The sequence below is a fragment of the Acanthaster planci genome, linkage group LG21 (genome assembly GCF_054643075.1).
Source record: "Acanthaster planci isolate LZ-2023a linkage group LG21, COTS_SCS, whole genome shotgun sequence".
Lineage (NCBI taxonomy): Eukaryota > Metazoa > Echinodermata > Asteroidea > Valvatida > Acanthasteridae > Acanthaster > Acanthaster planci.
Window position 1 is genome coordinate 6630955 of NC_141797.1, and position 19930 is coordinate 6650884.

The 19930-nt window shown below is 40.3% G+C and overlaps 1 protein-coding gene across 3 annotated transcripts; it reads right to left on the bottom strand.

Moving 5' to 3' along the window:
- Positions 1-1258: 1258 nt before the first annotated feature.
- On the bottom strand, positions 1259-16442 carry LOC110990089 (NLR family CARD domain-containing protein 4-like). 3 transcript variants are annotated; one of them, XM_087131092.1, is made up of 12 exons: positions 16097-16442; positions 13948-14241; positions 13461-13644; positions 12956-13046; positions 11959-12118; positions 11572-11761; positions 11202-11301; positions 10000-10099; positions 9287-9345; positions 8206-8343; positions 7439-7588; positions 1259-1679 (listed from the first exon to the last, which is right to left on the bottom strand). In XM_087131092.1, the coding sequence occupies exons 2-12, from the start codon at positions 14154-14156 to the stop codon at positions 1612-1614; spliced, it is 1449 nt and encodes a 482-aa protein (XP_086987218.1). In that variant the 5' UTR covers positions 14157-14241; positions 16097-16442; the 3' UTR covers positions 1259-1611. The 3 variants fall into 3 exon arrangements, with proteins under 3 accessions (XP_086987218.1, XP_086987217.1, XP_086987219.1); XM_087131093.1 differs by lacking the exon at positions 1259-1679 and adding an exon at positions 6752-6906 and having other exon boundaries at positions 16097-16441; XM_087131091.1 differs by lacking the exon at positions 1259-1679 and having other exon boundaries at positions 2174-7588; positions 16097-16441.
- Positions 16443-19930: the final 3488 nt, after the last annotated feature.

Consider the following 19930-nt stretch of genomic DNA (forward strand, 5'->3'; position numbering starts at 1 on the left):
AGAATAACCAAATCGACATGTCAACCCCAACGAAACTTTTAAAAAATCGCAAATTTAGAATAGGAATGAAAGTTTCTTGTGAAGTTGATGTCTTTTGCGGTGAAATACTCATAATTTCATTTTTAAAGAAATCAAACATTTGTGTTAATCTCTATCCACACACTGAACTCAACAATTTCTAGGTTGGTTTATTTACCCTCAAAAAGCAGACTGTTGCCGAATAATTCACGACTAGAAGGCCTCGAGAATACCACTGTACTCATCTACGGGCCTCAAAAACGTCTTTTCAAGATCGCCGTAAATGAGTGACACAGAAATTAAAGAGTCGGAATTAGGTTCATCTCTTTGTGCAATTCCAACAACCAATGATAGGCTTATTCACTTTACAGAAAACATTTTTCTTTGAGATAAACGTGCTTACCAGGATGATGCAGAGATGGAAGAAGTGGCTGCAGGGCTATAACGTCACTTCAGCATCGGTGAGGTAATCCACTTATCCCGTTTTTGTTCTTTTCGAGGAATTTGTTCCAATCTGGAGATTATACAATCTGCACTGAGCTAGGAATTTAATAATAACATGTACATGTACAACCATCGCGAATAATAGAGGCCTGTACAAGCCATAGACTTAATCCAGTCGATCGGTACTCCCGTATAATATTCGCCTCGGTACGAGTTTATCCTTATATCACACCAAAAGCTGAAGGTCACATCCAGCATCCACGTATTTTGAGACCTGTGGGAGAGCTGCGTGGACCTAAGCAAAATGAGAAGACAAATTACCTGGCAACCGTGGTTGCCAGGTAATAAATTAGAACATTTTGGTGTTCGCGGGTTGGCCTTGGACTGGTTCAGAAGTTACGTATCAAACAGAAGACAGTTTGTCTCTTATAATTTCCATTATTCATTAGAATAGTCCATCACTTGTGGAGACCCTCAGGGTAGTGTACTAGATCCATTTAATGATGTACGTAGAACTGCTGATAGCATGTCTTTTTGTTTATTTGCAGATGATACTAATTTAATTTATAATCACCAAAATGTGGATACAGCTATCCAAAATGTTAATGTTGAACTTGTTAAAATAAGTAGATGGCTTATTTCGAACAAGGTATCAATTAACTTGCTTAAAACTAGCTACATTATTTTCTGTCCACGCCAACATAAAGATCAGGCCACAGTTCCTCTTAGTTTTGATGGTATTGTAATCAAGTCAAGACTACCAAATTTCTTGGACTTTGTATAGATAAAAACCTGACTTGGAATTACCACATTGATGTCTTATGTAGTAAAGTATCTAAAAATGTTGGGGTTATGAATCGTTTGAAGAATTTGTCCCTAAAAACATTCTTTTAATATTGTACAACTCCTTTATTCTTTCATACTTGAAGTATAGTCTATTCGATTTTCGGGGATCTTCAACTTTACATTGTTTCAACAAACTCTTTAAGTTACAGAAAAAAGCTGTTCGTACTGTAAATAATGCAGGTTACCTTGATCATACCACTCCTCTATTCTCCAAATTTAACATTCTGAAACTAAATGATCTCTATTACCATCAACTGGGTATATTTATGTATAAATACACACATAATATGCTCCCTCAGATTTTTAATCATCTGTTGTAATTAACTTCTTCTGTCCATTCGCGTGAAACACGTAGTTCGTCGAAAGGCGATCTGTACGTGAGCAAAAAAAGAACTTCCTGTTTTAGAAATAGTTCCTTTCAACGTGGTGTTATATACTGGAATAAACTCGATACTGGTCTAAAAGAGTGTACTACCTTGGTCTCATTTGCCAAATCACTAAAAGAATTGATCTTCAATACTTATACTTAAAAAAATCATCGTTGCGTTGTTTAGGTCATAATTTTAATTTTACATATTTTACGAGTGACCTTGGCAAGTGTTGGTTGAGGTCGATTCATCGACCCCTGATTTGAAAGCACGCGCTTTTTTATCAAAATACGAACTAGACAACCGTTTCAGTCTTTGTACTAATCACGAACTTTCCACAACATATGGTGCAGACGCAGAGAGTGAGGAAAGCTTGCAAGCTGGAATTTGACGTTCAATTTTTTTCTATTAAATTTTCCGGAAAACCCACACACCAATGAATGTTAGCTATATTCTCTCCTACAAGGTATGCATGACAAAGGTACGATAACAAGTAGTCCGGTTCCTTGAAATGAGGCAGTTTTATTTGGAATCAATTGAACAAACAAACAGAAGTCAATAACTCACGGGGAATCAAATTCGTTGTGATTACCATGACATTGGAAATACAGAAAAACGAAGTTGACCGTGTAATTCTGTTTAAATTCGCATAGAAAACTCAAATTATTTATCATTTATATCATTACCGGCCGAAAACTAGCTACTTCTTGGATTCACCCTGGCCAAAAACCAATATAATGCTTTGATTTACATCATTTATTTGGGCATACATGACTGATACATCAACACAGGCGATAAAGCCAATTAAAAATCTCGTTTATCAAGTTTTGTATTTTTCCCACGTCTCACGGGTACAAAATGTACATAGTTACAAATCAACATTAATCCCCAAAGTTACCCATTAACAATAAGCCACGGAAAGCGGGAGATGTGGAACCATTTCACCCACATTTCCATATTTTTCTTATTTCTCAATGCATGGAATTTTTTGATAAACCTACTTAAACGTCGACACAAATGTGGAAATGACAGCAGAAATTCCACCAATCAAAGGTCAGCTCATGCCGAGGTTAAACAAACATAGTGATAAAATGTGATCAAAACATTCAAAACAATAGCACACTCTGACTTTTTTGTCCGTGATAACAAACATGAAGTATAATGACGCACACTTTGATATACTTCTAAGACCGGGACAATTAGTTCAGCGTTGTTCCCGGGTACACATCCCATGACACAGTTCGATTTTCAGTGGCGTATGCAGCAGGCGTTGATGGAACAAATTCCCCCATGTTTCGCCATTTTGAAGAAAATTAAAAGTGTCAACATTTTAGAAACACTACTCTATATGTAACACCTTTCATTTGGAGTAATGAAAAAACAATCACTCCGAAATAACAAAATTAACTTTTGATCTACCACTGATGACTTGCTGCTATATATCATGATCCTTGATCCTTTACCCTTTGTAGAGTTGAGGACTGAATTGGGGGCTAAATTTGAGTGATGTGTTTTCATTTACCATTGTTTAGCAAGATAGCCTACGTAAATGTTAAATTAGTTCGTCTATTGAATGGTTTCAGAAAGACAAAATTGCCATCACATTATCATGTACAAAGCACATCTTTCGAACATTTGAACCAGTAATTCATACATTTAAAGTTTAAATGTTTGCAGTTTAAATGAGCTGTCACGGACCACAAGCATTTGACCGGTGCCTTTATTCAGTTGAATCTAATATATACATACAGAAGTCCTAAAAAACCTCAGGACGTATGAAACTTTTAGTTTGTAGTTAGTAAATATCGATAACGATGGGACGATGTCGGACTGCTGCTATAAAGAGAATGTAAAAAGGTAAATCTTGGCATTATTTTACGTAATTCCCATACTCATATATGGCGCAAATTGTGCTGGGGAATTCATGACAAAATCTCCTTTCTGAAAGTAGAAATTATTAAATGTATATACGCCTTTATTGGATGCATTCTTTATACAGTTCTAGTCATATGTCAAATGGTAGTTTGAATTATCGCTGAATTTTATCTTGTAAACGTTTGCTTAACTAATTTTACTAAGGACTACAATGTACAACATTTTAGTTCGATAGTTCTCTGACATATTTGAACCACTTTGGACATTTTTGACGAGCCGCGCAAATTTTAGCTGTTTTGGGAACCACAAAATTAGCCTAACCCCAGACAATTTGGCTACAAGTTGGATTCGTTACATAGTAAGTAACACTATTGATGAGATATATTTTTCCTAAAGAGCAGCTCTAGGTAAAACATGCTCTCTCTGATTTTATCTGTTCAACTAAATATGGAAGCGTTCAAATCGAACGCAGTGTCAGTTGTCTTCACAGCTCTACTATAACAAGCTATAAAGGGTTTTCTGTTCATTCCAAGATGCGAATTTTGGATGCATATTGCGTCATTGAAGAGAAAACAGCGAAAACGAGGGGACCCCTCGCCCTATGTTCGTAGTGGATAAACCATTGTGCTTGCCAAACAATCGTTTGGCATACGCGGGACTCAGGACTTCCCCTGGGCCAAATTGGTTCTTGACGTGGAGCTGGATTTGATCGAGCCACTCCAAGGATCGGCTTAAGCGTCTTAGGGCTGGACTGTAGGGTAAACGAATGCACCCCTTCAAGCGTGTCGCCCTTTTAAAGCTGTAGCATTTTAGGAAGAGTACTTTCATTTTCTTTCGAAGGAGAGTGATCTTTCATGGATGACAAAAAATGGACGGTAACTTTTCTGAAAAATAAATCTCAGAAATATATGTCACCCCTCAATGAAAGACCCAAAAGCCCCACAGATGACACGGCACAGTGCACGAATCATCTGTGTGGGCTTACTAGCGACACCTCATTTATAAATACATGCAGTCGAGGATTACTTCAATCTGGTTCGAAATCTATGTACAGTGGGAGAACTAGGCCTACGTGTATTTGTCTTTATCTTTTTGGACTGTGAGTGGCTAAACTTTTTTTCAGGCAGCCAACCTATCAACTGTTTTTTGGCATTTGTCGACGTTCTTCATATAATCACACTAGACTCTTAATTCTGAATCAATTTCTTATAATGCCTGCGTTTCTTGTGTTTCGGTACGATTTTTTTCGTTTTCATCTGGTTGGTGAAAGGGGACTTCAGTGAAGCTGGGGACACTTGAAGAAGACCGAAGCAACCCAGCTGTTGTAGGGTGAACATATTGAAATCCGAAGTCAACACTTTTACCGTAAGTAGAAATGTGTTGCAGATCTTTTTCTGTTAGTGAGCAGTCCCTCAGGTTCAGCCAAGGAACATATTTCATTTGTTTCAAACTGGGAGCCCATGCCTCTGCATCGCCTCCCAGAGACCGATTTCCTTTCAGACTGAGCGTTGCCAGTCTTAGCAATCGACTCACTGCTGCAGCAAGGTGTTCAACGTCCGTACTGCGCAGTGAGCAGTCTTGGAGTTTTAACTCCCGTAGGAGAGTAAATTTTCGTAAGTGTGGGGCCCATACAGCTGCGCACCCACTCAGACCATGAATGGCACTGAAAGTCAAGCTGACTAAATACTCCCAATTGTTCAATGACTGTAAAATATCTGCCATACTTTCAGCGGTTAACGAGCAATCCTTAATATTCAGATGCGTGCGATTGTTCAGCTCCACCTTGCTAGCCCTGAAATGCATCAGACTATCCATGCCATTTATTGCTTCCAAAAGGTACACGATTTCATGGCTTCCCACACCACAATTCCTTATTTTTAGTGTTTCTAGGTGGGACATGCTCTTTAAAAGAGCCAACAACGTTTTCACGTGACCACCCAAATCCAGGTTGTCTGAAAGATCAAGATTGGATACGTGTTTCAGCTTTCCAGCCGATATGCATTTCATGTCTTGTATGTCTATATTGCATCCACTCAAGTCTAGTTTCCGGAGATTTTTCAGGGTTTGCAGCTGAGGAACCCACACGTCTGCATTGCCGCCAAGTTTGAAATTGCCGGAGAGGTTGAGGAAGCTGAGGTCCGCCATGTCAGCCGCTGCTGCTGCAATATGCAAGATATCGGGTGCATTTACGTGACAAGACCTTAAAACGAGTGACTGCAGTTGAATCATGGACGTCAACCCAGTCGTCCACGTTTCTGCGTCACAATCTGAGCTCAGGCTGTGTGAAACCTCTAGTTCAGTCAAGTTACCTGCCCTTCCAGGTAACGATAAAGCTGACAAAAAATGACACAGGTCGCTTCCTGACATCGTGCAGTTTCGGAATCTTACGGAACAGAGGCATTTCATTGTAGTCAGACAGGAAGCAAAAACATGGCAGTGCCTTGAGAGGTTGAAGTAAGAAACAGACAATTTGTATACCCGTGCAAGGTGTTCCCGTCCGCTGACATCTTCAGAAACATGTTTTAGAAACCACATAAATGCGGCCTGCATGTCATTGCTTCTGTGGTCAACATACATGTATTCAGTTATCACTGACTCAATGAAAGGTACTGATAATAAAGTACTCGACTGACTCTCGAAATAGCAACTTATGGCCAATTCATTAGGTGGCCTGTGAAGGCTTTTCCACAGCGCATTCAACACATATCCTGCACACTGCGGATTGTCCCCGCAGCAGAATCGAAACATGTGCTCGAAATCACTGGGATTTTCAATTTCGTCCAGGATATTCTGGAATGCCAATTCATCTTTCTCATGTAAACTTTGCCAGCGTTTAGCTGCACAAAAGTCTTGAAAGATCTTGTGAGTGAACTGAATGTTGCCGTCTGATGATTCTTGTCCCTTCCAGACCTGTTGACGGGTAAGGAGGCCTACTTGTAGCGCCTTGTCAAGAACGTCTTTCTCAAACTCTCTTTCCTCAAATGAAAACCTGTTCTTCTGGGAAGTAAGACCAGACAGGGCCATCATTCCAAGGGAAATCACTACTTGGGATATTTCTCCTTGTGACGTGTCTGAGTGTCCCGTGAATATGTATTTCAGTGCTTCGTCTAAAAGACGTGTCATTGTTTCGGGCAGTGCCGAGTCTCTCGATATTAAACACAACAAGGGTAGCATCGTCCAGTTCTTAGCCAAACCAGAGAGAAGTTCTGATGATCGGATTTGCTCTACGAGATTCTCAGCCTGAGCAGGTTCCTCTGGATGAAATGTTCTCACATACTCCTCAATATACTGCTCAGTGATCCCTGACACCGTCAAATGAAGGAATGGCTCTTGGGCTAGTGATTGGTCCACGAGTCTGCGAAAGTTAGAGGGATTAGTGCTCACTAGTACCTGTATGCCCCTTGCTGCAGTCTGATGGAGGATCTTAATAATGGAGCCACATTTTGTCTCATCAGGGTACTGGGTCAGGAATTCGTCAAACCCATGGAGAATAAGAAGGACCTTGTCAGGATTGGCGTCGATAAACAAAACCAAGTCAGTTCTCTTGACATCTGTACGTTGGCTCAGCAGTTGATCATAAATTGCGTCAACAAAGTCAGACTCTTGGTGAAGGTCTACCATTTTCAGAGCTGCAACAAACTTAAATTTCTGCAGCACAGGACTGGAGCCAGCTGCCCAATCGTATGCAATATTTTCCAGCAGAAAGTCCCTGTCATAGCCATCTCGCCCAGTCAGGAAAACTACTTCAAATGGATTGCCATCCTCTGTTTTCTTGCGGAAAATTTCCCCATAATTTAGTAAGCTTTTGCCACTCTTTTCAGACGAGAGCTTTGCCGTCACCATCCTCGTCTTATCGTCAACCCATTTGATTATCTGTGCATAGCTACCTGTTGTCATGTACAACGTCTTCAATACGTCTGCACATCTATCCACAGCATGTTCGGCTGGATCGCCACCGGAAGCCATTGCTTCTGAGCTGGTTTGTCCACGCTCGTTTTGCTGCTTTTCTATCCCAAGAAGTGGATCTTGTACTTGGCCTGCGCAAAAACAATGAATGACTAACGTAAACATTAAGTTTATGAAGAATTATCCTGTTCTTTCACGAGAAATTTTAGCTGAAGGACTCCTTGAAAGGGCAATTTATTACAACGGAGCAAGAAAGGAATATGCGTTCACTTTAAGTTTGCTGTAATACTGTTGGCAGGTAACAATAGGTTGATTTCAAGAAGAGGATTTTCTTTTTCTCGTTCCTAAACAAGATCAGAAATTTAGTTTTTGTGCAAGACAGCATCAGCTGGACATCCAACCAGCAACTACACGTGGACGGCTTTTTTTTTCATTCTCGTCACATTCTTGGAAAAATGCACGTGGCCGTACTGGTGCAGAAGTGCTGAGATTTCTTCTTATGAACAGCCCCCCCCATAACCTAAGGAACCACTTTAAGGACAAAGCCAGAATGTGCTGCCACATGCACTTCTGCTTTGGATAATTACTTGAATTTGGGTGTTTGTACGGTAAACAAGTCATGAAATCGAGAAAAGAGGAATGCTGACTCCCAAGTTAGTGGGTCCACCCGTTCACCATCCTTTGCCGCTATGAGCTTATGTAAGATTGTCCATTATCACGTAAACGCTGATTATTTGAAAATTGATACCTTTGGTTATGAGAGTCTCTTTTGAACCGTCGTATCCATCATCGACTGGATCGCCATCGGAAACCGTCGATACTGAGGGGTCTTCTTCAGAATCGTTTTGCTGCATTTCTGTCTCGTTACCTGTGCCCTTTTCATCATCTGTGCGAGAAATAACACTAAATAGCACTAAGATCCTCACTAAATATTGAGGATCAAAATAGCATTTACCGTTCACACCACAATACTGATATATCTTCTTTATTGTGCAATAAAGGTGTAGTTATGAACTGTCTTCAGAATTCGTCTTTAAAGATTATACTGATTAAGCCAAGGAAATGAGTACGGTAAAATTTGCTAAATCGCCCACAACGACCAAGGCTTGGATCAGGAGTAAATTCCAACGTTACCTGCATTTAAAAGTGACGGTTAAATCAGATTTTTAAAATAAATCATTTTTATTTATTTAAATAAATTAGTTTTATTTCATGAGTGACTCTATATTTGGATTGCCCATTTAAGTTCAGAAAATTCATAGACATAGCACCAGCAGCAGTTGGCTTATGCATAGGAACAGAAAATCGACACTAATAACAACTCTACCTGCATCTGCTTAAACGATATTCAGTGCAATGGTAACTTGGGTAAATACATCCGTAGGATTTGATCAGACACTGGTAAAGTTTGTGGAAATCAAGATTTGATCCGTATAAAAAGCATGCCTAGAACCATTAATTAAGAGACTGAGGAGTTCCAGGGGTCACTTGGTAATTTTTTAATGAACCTGCTCAGACATCTTCATCGTAAGCCTGCTCCTCTGGATGCCTAGGGAGGCCTAAAGATACACAATGCGACATATCATTGGAGACACAAAGGGGCTCTACGGACAAGACAACAAAAATGGAACGACCTCTAACCTCACGAAACTATGCACGCACGAGCGAGCGCTCCGATGACACATTCAACACGTTGAGGCTCAAATGCAGGAATTGTAAACAAATTTATAAACGGAAATTGTACTATGTAATTGCACACTGAAATCTTTCAACTGTCGTTTGGCTCAATGTCACTGATCGGGAAAAAAGACTGTTAACAGTGCACTTGCCTTCTCCGGTTGTGGTAGATAGGGGAACCTTGTCATTTAGTTCACGGGTAGACGTTTTCCTGAATGAGGACAACACACCAAGAAGAAACAATTCTAACCAACAAAATTACTAGAAGTTTTTTAATACTTACAGTAAGTCCTGCACACACCCACCAGCATGAGCAGGTGCGGGGGGGTGCAGGTCCCCTTTTTCATTCCTCCAAGTGACAAAACAAAAAGAAGAAAAAGGGGAGGGAGAAGAAAAACAGAGGGGCCACACCCCCTAAAATTGCACTAAAGAGTGCCTACAACCGCATCCAATCCTAGAATCCGTAAAGCGGGCCCCGGACTCCATGTTGTAGGGGCTTCGCTCTACGCGCTCTAGTGCATTGTACCATTGCTACTTAAGTTTACATCCCCTCCACCTTTTAGAAATCCTGGATCACGCCCCCCGCATTTTGAAAATCCTGGATCTGCCCTTGGAAAACAAGCTATCCAGAGCAAAAAAGGTGACCTGATCATTCGATCCATCAGTTGATTGATGTTTTTGAATTGTAATTATGGGTAAACTTTTGGAGGCAGGAGAAAATGTATTTTGAAACCATATTTGAATTCTAAGAGGCCGAAAACTAAAATTCCAGACTTCGAAATATGAAACTTTAAATATCAAAAACACAGTGTATCAAAGAATAAAACATAGAAAGTGAATATGATAGACAGATGCAACGACTCACCTTTGTTTTCTCCAAAGTATCCATACTACTATCGCAGCCAGTGAGACTGACCAGAACAAAATGGCAACAGTTGCTGGTTCGATCGTGGGAGACGGATAGGCTGGAAAGGGGTATTGCGATGGGAAAATTATGATTACGAGTTGTTGGCTATCAATGCAGTCAGATAGGCTACGGTAATCTCGTACAGGTTTTCTGAGACTTTACAAGCCCGTGCAGTTTCTTTTAGAAGTGTGGTGTTTCCAATCGTAAAACCAATGTTTTTATTTCCCTTGGAGCATAGCGGGTATCCCGTGTTTTCCAAAGTAGCCGCTTGTATTTTCGCCTCTTGTAACATAGGAATGTTGATTTTGACCGAACTCATGTTTGGTTGGCTAATGCATACGACAACTTTAGTTACAATTGTGACAGAGATAGTCTTACATTTTAATTCCCAGGACTAAGCCTGTATTTCCAAGATAAACCATGCAGTAAACCAATGTAAAATAATCGCCTCCTTGTAATATGTCTATGGCGGTCGTCTTGCGTTACAAATGGCCTCTAAATATCCGGATTGATACGAGAAATGACAAAGATGCGTAAATGACTAAGACAGGGCATCAAATTTTACTGACACACAGAGACCTGCCAGGTCACTAGCTCTTATACGAGAAATTCAAGTTTTCAAGATTTGCCTAATTAAAGCCTTCTGTGTAGCACGTCTGATGCGCTATTTTGGGGAAAAATCTAATATTGTCGCGATAAAAAGGTATGACCTACCTAAAAATTGTACATTGCATTCTGACTGGAACCGTTGGATATCTTCCCATTGATGACGCAGGCCTATGCATTAGTCACTAGAATTCAGATCATATGTAATCTAGAAGCCTCGATACTGGGCTGCTGGTATTGGTTGAAAAAGTCAAGGATAGCCTTTTTGGCCCTTTTGTTTGCATGTATAAGTTGCTTCCCGTTGCACATTTCTCATTACGTGGCAAAATTCAAAGAGTTTTCCCTTTTGCATGTTTGGCATCTTCATTTTTGCAAAATTTGGTTTTATAAACGGGAAATCGTATACATTATGTCATTATTGCCACGAGAGTCAAGAGGATTTGAGTCACTTTGCGTGGAAGTAGGTCAAGTTGAATCGGGTCGGGTTGGGTTGGATGGGTGGGGGTTGTGTAGGGGGCAGGGATTGGGTGGTCTACGATAACTAAACTATCAACCTTTCTGTCCTCCTCCTAGTAGGCCATCAGTTGGCAGACAGACTGAAATATTCTCGTCCTGCTGAACTCCGCAGTCGTTCAGTGTAAGTAAGTCAAGGAGCTGGAAAACATACGAAAACATACACAGGAGGCGGAAACACACGCTTAAAAGCGAGTTACTTCGGGGGAAGGGGCCTTTAAGGATGGTTAAATTGCAGTTTTCATCAACTGAGCAAATCTAATTCCTAAAAACTCTAACGAATCTTCTCCTTAGTACTGTACATCTCTTTCACGGTTTCAAGACACACCCAATGGAAAAAATGAGTAAAAACTGTCTTCCTGAATTCTAAATAACCCCATTTGATCACGGTAGAAGGTGTGATGTATATACCTGAAAGCTACGGGCATTCCTACGAATAAGCAGACGTTGATGTTTGGGATGGACACCAATCTTCCTGTGTATGGACTCCTTCAAGAATGAGATGGGTGTTTCCGGTTCCAAATGGAAACAAAGTGTCCTTGGTCCACGAAGGAGGGGATTCAGGATGAAGATCTGCAACTTCTGTTTGACATGTCTGTAACTGTCAAAAAGATTTTTCGGATATGGACCTTGATCTTAGCATAATTGTATCAACAGGAAGATAACTGAAGTAATCTACGAAGAATTATTGGAAAACGCTTAATGTGCAGGGATTTAATCGAAACCATGTAATAGTAATTCATTCGCTGGAAAACCGATTTGGTGTGTTCATGATGAATAGAGTTAAGTTTATTTTACCGAGGAACCCGAGGTCCCTCGCTGCCACGAGCTGGTTCGTCGATCTGAGTCTGCACCTCGGATATTGTTTCTCCTTTTTGCTTGTTTAGTTCGTCTGCTTTGGTTTCGTCTTGTTGCCCTGGCTGGGGCCTTTTCACTTCGTCTGGGAATTGACAAGTTTCTGTTGAAATAAGAAAATGCTTAATGAGAACATTTCGTATTTGATTGAATTAAATCTGAAAACCTTTTGAAGACACACGTTTATTTCCCTAAATCTGATCCTGTAAACCTGACACAGTAAAACTTTGACTTGACCTACAAAATAAAATAGATATTGAATATTTCATTCACTGTGAACTTAGTACGTTCTGGGCTAGATAATTTATTCAAACGGCAGTCAGTGCTTGCTTCAAGCTCTGAGATGCTTTGCTTAGATTTGCATGGCATATGGTGGCTCACTATAGATGTGGTTTCGTTGGCTATATGAATTTCTCCAACTTCATTTGCGTCTTTTCTCAAGTGTTCCTGAAGACTCTTTTATGATGATCCCATATTCGAGGAACAAAAATCCAGAGCGAACTCTTCCTCCGTTTCGAGATTTGTCAGTCATAGTATTTTTATGACACATAATTGTTTCACACTCCAACCTTCGTAGTGATTTAGCTGCTCTTCAAATGACAAGCTTAGGATTGGTAAAATTAGCGCACCGAGATGAATTGTCTTAGGCTTTCAACATGTTTCGATTTGTGTTGACATATGGACAAGCTCCTTATGAAACTATTCTGGAAAAGAATATTAGGAACAGCACGCAGCGATATGAGAATGCAACTACGTAGCGATTTAAGTACATGGGAATGAGAGTGAGGATTCTTTCAAATCATCATCTGGGCCTACACAACGACACTTTACATAGTCTTAGTCGATTGCCAAAGTCTACTGTTACAGATACATGGAAAGTGTAGACTTCATCCTAATCCTCCTTCGGTTCAAAGCTAACCATCCCAACTAAAGCATTTACCTTTTGGTCCATCTTCAGTGAGTTCATCAACTGACAGTGAGATTTCATCATCCCCAACACCATTTTCCCGAAGTGTAAGCAACTCACACAGCTGGAAATGCAACCAGTCAAGGGTATGTTTAAATTGAAACTATTTAGTTCCAGTACAGGGCTTAGCTTCGTTTATTTAATCCATAGTTAGAAGGGTAGCATTAGTCGTTTGATGAAGCTAGATGTGGAAGATTCCAGCAGGTTCTCCTGCTTCACGTGGAGTTCCACTTCGCAAATGGTTTGTAACCAAGTTCTCCCTTGTCATCAGATCACATGTCCACTTAAAGATCGATGTCACTTAAAGATTGATAGCTGGCACTTTGCTTTGGAAGCAAAACATCGTCATTTCACTTGCGTTACACTAACACCCACCAACCTCACTCCACGAATTACCAGATTTGCATTGTCCCTTTGTTCGGGCATGAATGTTTTAAGCTTCACTGAACACAAATCTTGCGTTTAACTTTGTCATTACCTGAACGTTTCGTCGGATGTTCAAGCGTTGACGTTGAGGCTGGACACCGATTTTTCTGTATATCAACCTTTTTAAGGATGAGATGGTTGTCTCCAGATTTAGGTGGAAACAGAGTGTCTTAGGTCCCTGGGGGAGGTGAGTCCGGACACAGACCTGCAGCTTCTGTTTTGTGTTGGATGTGATGCTGCAGTGAAATCAATCAACAGAGGGTGAGGAATTTACACTCGAGTAGGTTCTATCTTGCACAGCCAGTATGGTACCAAGCCGATTCCACACTAAGGACACATTTCACTTTTTTTGTTCGGTTGTTTTTTGGGGAGGGGTGGGATAGAAGGGGAAAAGGGTATAAGACAAAGGACTGCAGCGTAAGACGATTTTCAAGATTGAAGAGCCGTAAAGCACGACGTCATAGCTATTTTAAGGACACAGACTTACAACATGTTTGTTATCTGTATAATCTATGTACCTTCTCTGCTTTCTTTCTCACCTTTTTGATACAGGTTTACGTTTGGGCTTCATTGTGGTTAAAGATGGTGAAGGTTCGTTCTTTCTGCATGGAAACGCCGACAGGAATCCTTCTTTTCTTCGCTTCCTCACTTTGCTCTTCCTGGTGAAGAGTTTTGCATTTGAGTGGTTGTACACGACGGCTGTTGCCTTGCTGTCTTCATCCAACTGCTGAATGGTCTTCTGTGACATCTTTTTCGCACCACGATCGAGCCAGTATCATTTCAGGAAACGGGCATTACACTGTAACTCCAATATCAGACATCATGTGTCGATACTGTATGGCAGTATACCATCGCAGACCAAAGAGGAATCCAGAGATTTTATTATAGGATTAGCCAATTTGAAGGCAAAATATGCAACTCACAGATACAAAAAGAGTAAAGGACCTTGCCACCTTTCCTTGATATAACTCAGCATTATAAAGCTGCTGTAAAGGCTATTTAGTGTCTTAGGTTAGGCTAACATTCTTTCACTTCAATAAACTCTCTGTAAATACATGCGGAATCAAACTGTTAAATTGAACAAAAGTCGCCAAAATGGGTAAAAAGTATTTTCTCAGCATTTTCGTCCCCAGTTACGTTATTTTCATCTTGGCTTCTAATAGTAACTGGGAGAGACACACTCTTCCTAAATTATGATTCTATGCAGCGACGGCTGGGAAATGATCAATTTCATTTCCTTAAAGTATTACTCCATGTTGTCTGTACTGAAAAGAATGCTCCTGAGCGTTTGTTTGAAGAAGAAATCCAATTCCTACCTAAAAATTCTTAGTGCAAACTGAGAACTTCTCACTATGGAAATAGTAAAATGAGGCATTAACGTCCCTACCACTAGATTTTTTATTTATTTTTGCCAAGGTGTCGGATTGTAAAGTTTAATTGGTCGAACATCGATCATGCAATTTGCCACAAACTTGCATGTACATCAGCCAGAAAATTCAAGTTTGCTGTGGCACTCAAGTTATGTACCCCTCTAGATCTTTCCCATGGGTTGGTGAAAGTCATATTTCCATGCGATATATATTTTATCTCGACGTTGGGTACAAGTTTGTAGCTAAACTGGTACCTAAATACAGACAAGACCGCCAACAGGTAACCATACCAGTTATATTACACAGCTTAATTTTCACATGAAAATGAGCAGTTTGATTGTCTACAAGGTTTCCTGGCAATGTTCATAAAAAAGTTCATACGAACACGAAAGACCAACTAAAGTTATTTCAAAGAAGCCAAACAACAAAGACAGCTGGTTCCGTTACTTAAATAGTCTTTCTGAGAATAGGGTTATTCAAATTAAAACTTTAATTCCCATTCGTTGAAGGTCTTTGGATTTATCACACATTAATTTTGGACAAAACTTTCGTACATGGGACAAAAAAAAACCTCCGGTTGATTCCTTGCAAGAGTGATCGCAGTGAGAAATATGGTCATGGACAGCGACTGTAGATGGAATAGCTACTCATTAAGCTATATCACGTGTGAATTAACCCAGAAAATTAGAAATAGAATAGTCTGATAAATGGGCTTTGATGACTCTACACAAAGTGGAACCACAAAGTGGATAGAGTTAGGAAGAGTAGAAGTTAATGTCTGTAACGTCGTGCTTGTCCATTAAGGAAATTTGCTAAACAACAATGATGACTTGTGCATGTACGACAAAAGTGCAAAACTAAGGGAAAGGTGGATCAATTACTGATGAAAAGTTAAAGAATGTTTTGAGAAGTAAAAAGAATGTTTTGTCGGAATTGGCCAGGAAAACCTGTAATAAAGGAATTAAATCAGAAAATCTTTCCGTCTATATCTCGCTATTTATTGGTGTTCATCTTCCATCGACTGCGTCGAAGAGCCATATCCAGGCTGGTTATTGCCCCTCCAAGAAAAAAAAAATTAACAGCACAGTTCGCCAATGGAATCGTTGAACGGTATACCAGTTTACCAACCCACACGATTCCTATATTTCATGTCAACACCGCTGATGAATGAACAAGGCAATTTATTTTGCAAGGTAATGAGGTTAATTTCCGGTTTGTAGTTGCAGTCAGCTATGTGGACCACAAAAGAAAGTCCTCGAGTTCAATTAATGGATACTACTTGCCAGGAAACGTTTTCTTCAAGATAAAACGCACTTACCAGGATGGAATGGCAACTGAAAATTTGAAAGCAGGGTTCCTAGCTTCACTGCATTACTGGGGATGTAATCTGCTCATGTGTCATTATAAATCATACACTCTGTTATCGGCTAACAATTCAATGGTGACCTATACGCCGCCCCCCGGCCTCGTGGGGGGTGTCACACCTTCCCATTGGTTACTTTTGTCTGCAAAATCACGGTCTGTCTGCAAATAAAAAGAAGAAGAAAGAAAGAGAAGAAAAAGAAAAAAAGAAGAAGAACGGGGAGTGAAGATGAAAGGAAGGAGGATACAGTACACTCGTTTTGCGTGACAGTCCGTCGGCAAATTTCGTGTGGCACACCCTCCCCTCATTCAAAATGGTCTAGCGACGCTCGTTGTCAGACACAAATATAAGCCTGTAATATAGACATGCATCCGGTCGATATAAGGTTCACCCGGCAGCAGCGGTGCCTAATATCACACCAGAAGCTGTAGGCAGGCCAGAAGCTGTAGGTCACGAAATGAATTTTGAGAATCGTTTGAGAACTGCGCAAAAGCAGAACTTCCGCAAAATACAATATACGCCGATGAATGTACGGTGAACTAAGTACAAATTTGAAAGACAAAGTAAAGGAACCGTGGAAACACTGCAGTCTAAAAGAGCTGGGGACACAATTAACCTACTCAGCGTTTAGTCCAATCTCGCTGCGGTTCATTTTCTTCTTTTTTATTAAGCCGAGTATTTAGGTGCTTTTTTTTCAGAAACATCGTTTGCCATCTAAACACAAGTTTTGTAAAAATCAGACATACCGCTCTTGCCCAAGAAGCGTTTTTATGATAGACAGGCAAGCCAAAAATCTATAGTTTTTAGACGAAATCAATTTACACAGGTTAACGTATGTTGGAGGCTGACCATGACCTTCACTGTATCAGAACATCAAAACTCCACTAATGACACTGAATTGAAATTTCACATTTCATACTGATAAAGAGCGTCTTTACTTGCAAGGTAACTCTCAAAACGGCAGGCATATGCCATGTAAGGGCCAAGTATTTAAGGTGTGAATCATCTCCGCCGAGTGTATAACAGTCCAAAGAGTGGGCTGTTTGGAAGTTCAACTTCGCTGTTCATTTTTACGGAAAAGTATTTGCACCTATGGCTGCGATGTAATTTCCCACAGATTAAGGGAACAATTTAAAGCGCCCTATTTCTCTGATATTAAGGTGAACAATATGCAACCATAAAGTTCCCAAATGATAGGAACTAACTTGATTCTACTGAAAATAATGGACAACCAGGAATGCCATTAATGGATGCAGAATTAGTATTAGGTAGTGAGCGACCTTGGCAAGTCTTAGTTGAGGTCGACCCATTGACCCCTGCTTTTAAAGCACTCACCAGATAGGCTTGACTAAATAGGGCAATGTGATAATGGGTTGTTGAAACGGAGTGAAGTTCACTCTCGTGAACATTAACATGTAATTCTGTGGTGCATTTCTGACACACACGTTCTTGCCTGTTATAACCAGTTCCATCTGGGTTCTCCACGTAAACTTCACACTGCATAATAACGTGTGACACATTAAAGTGCACAAACTTGCATGCTGAATGATGCAGTTATGTAGTTCGTATCAACTCTGAAATAAGCCGATGTAGTTGGTGAGTGCGCCGCCAATGTCCCTTACTATTTTAAAATACTGCTTGGTTGTGCATTTGACGCATTGGTCTATAAAGCAAAATGACACAATTGGCACTTGATGAAGTTCATGCATAACCGGACTCCATCATATTCCAAGTCCGCTCTGGGCTGGGAGAGCCGTGCAGCATTACCAAGGAGGTTACCCAAATCATTAGATGACTGCGTAAAAGAACCCAAAGTCACAACAGAGGGGAAAACAGAGTTAGATATGCTAGCTTTCATCGTGTACCAATCGAAGTGAATACGACTTCACCTATGCCATCCCTCCTTGATCCAAGTTTCCTAACTTCTGACCTAGAGGTTTAGGGTTCTTAGATAATTGAAGCGGTATTTAGTTGAATGCTCGAGCGAAAAGAAGTTATGCACAGCAGCCATCTTCCAGGTCAGTGTTTAAGGTCTACTCATGTGTATTCCAACAGAATAACATCACTGACCTGGAAGATGGTTGCCTTGTATATTAACCTCTGTCAGCAATTAGAGATGTCATTATTAACATAATAACCGATTCAGCGTCAGGTTGCAATGTTGGATATAAAATGATATACATGTACGACTCGAGGAGAAATGGGCCGTCCCACGCCTCAGCAGCTATCTACAAAAGCACATGAATAAGAATTTAGTACAACGTTACTTGGAAAATGTGTTTAACATTCTGGTATGTCTCTTTCCTTGCTGAGCCTGCCCGTGAGCATTTGTGTGCATAGGTCGGGCATACGTTTCCACTTTTCCTATAGGTGTAGTTCTTGTGATTTATCGTATATCTGGTGACAAGCAGGAGGATTATGTGTTGTGCAATAGGCGGGTTTAAATGACCAGATATATTTTCTTGTGGATATGACCAGCATTTGGATTCCATTTTCGAGAGCAAAGTGTACCAATAAGCATGGTTTAAGAGTTAAGTTCTGTTAAGTTCACCAATATCTATATTCTCATAGGTCATGTAATATAGCCGTAATATTGTCTAGTCTTGAAAATTCCTGTTACCTCCAAGAAGTATAGTAAGTATTGTTGTGTATGGTATGTCTGATGGCAACTAAGTTTAAAATTTAAGCTTACAAAGATATGAACTGAAACAAACAGAAAAGGGAATAACTCCTTAACCCCCCAAAAGCCACTGTGGCTTCAAACGGGCCCAGTCAGTCCATAAATGGCCTTGTATATGGGAACAATTTGGAATTCATTTTGAAATTGGCTATAACTCTCATTGGCAGAAAAGCTTGAAAGTTTCCTAAACATAAAAACTTTGAAAAGGGTTGTAGACCAGTTCAGGAAACATAATGTACAAAAAGTAATTGTAGGGACTTTGCTGCCAAACGTGTTTTGAACTTTTAACAAACATTTCACCAATGAAATCGAAAGAAATTGGGGCAGATACCTATTTTGATGGCCTAAAAAGAATGACAAAAAAAGATTGAGCAATAACTGCCCCCTCTAACTTTCGTTATCCTTTTACGTTCATTTTGATGTTGTTTTCTGTTAATCAAAGACCACAAATCGGAGGTTTTTATTTCCAGTCTTACCTGAGAGCTCACGCACGGACTCTCGCGCCATCTTCTCTGCCTGTCACGCAACTGCCCGCTACACAAGAGTGAAATGTCCGGTATACTAATTCTTGGCACAAATACGTCTGCACTCTTCAGGTTCTCTTGACATTTCATCCTATTTACGTCACGAGAAGCTCATAGCCCATCAGTTATCAAAATAAAATGAACATTCAGAAGTACCTCAAAAGTTTACCTATTCCTGTGGATCGAGCAGCCATTACATGGGCGTCTTTAACAGACGGTCAACACAAGTCGGACTTTTAATATTCTTCGTTTCATGTGCATGGTTGAGCCCACTTTTTATGTACTCTATCTCTCATATTTTAGACTCGTTACTAATAAATTCGGAATTTAACTTTATACCCACTGCTTCCCGCCTTGCAGCACGTGCCATAATTGACCGAAGGAATCACAAGTCGCTCGGTAAAATCGATAAACCAAATCGTTGGGGAAAACTTCTGCCCTTTTTGCGATCGGTCCAATATCATCCCTGTCAGCTAGGTGGTTTTAAAAATGTACTAGGGTTTAAAACCACCCAATCGCGCTTTTATTCCCGAAGTTACTGATGGCCAGTCGTCGGACACTAAGCATGGGGTACGTGTCGAGTAT

Coding starts and splice junctions, on each gene's coding strand:
- LOC110990089 (XM_087131091.1), bottom strand. CDS start 14,156: ATGTCACAGAAGACCATTCAGCAGTTGGATGAAGACAGCAAGGCAACA. Junction 9,346..9,999: donor ATACTTTGGAGAAAACAAAG/GTGAGTCGTTGC, acceptor GTCCTCATTCAG/GAAAACGTCTACCCGTGAAC. Junction 8,344..9,286: donor ATCTACCACAACCGGAGAAG/GCAAGTGCACTG, acceptor TTTCTCGCACAG/ATGATGAAAAGGGCACAGGT.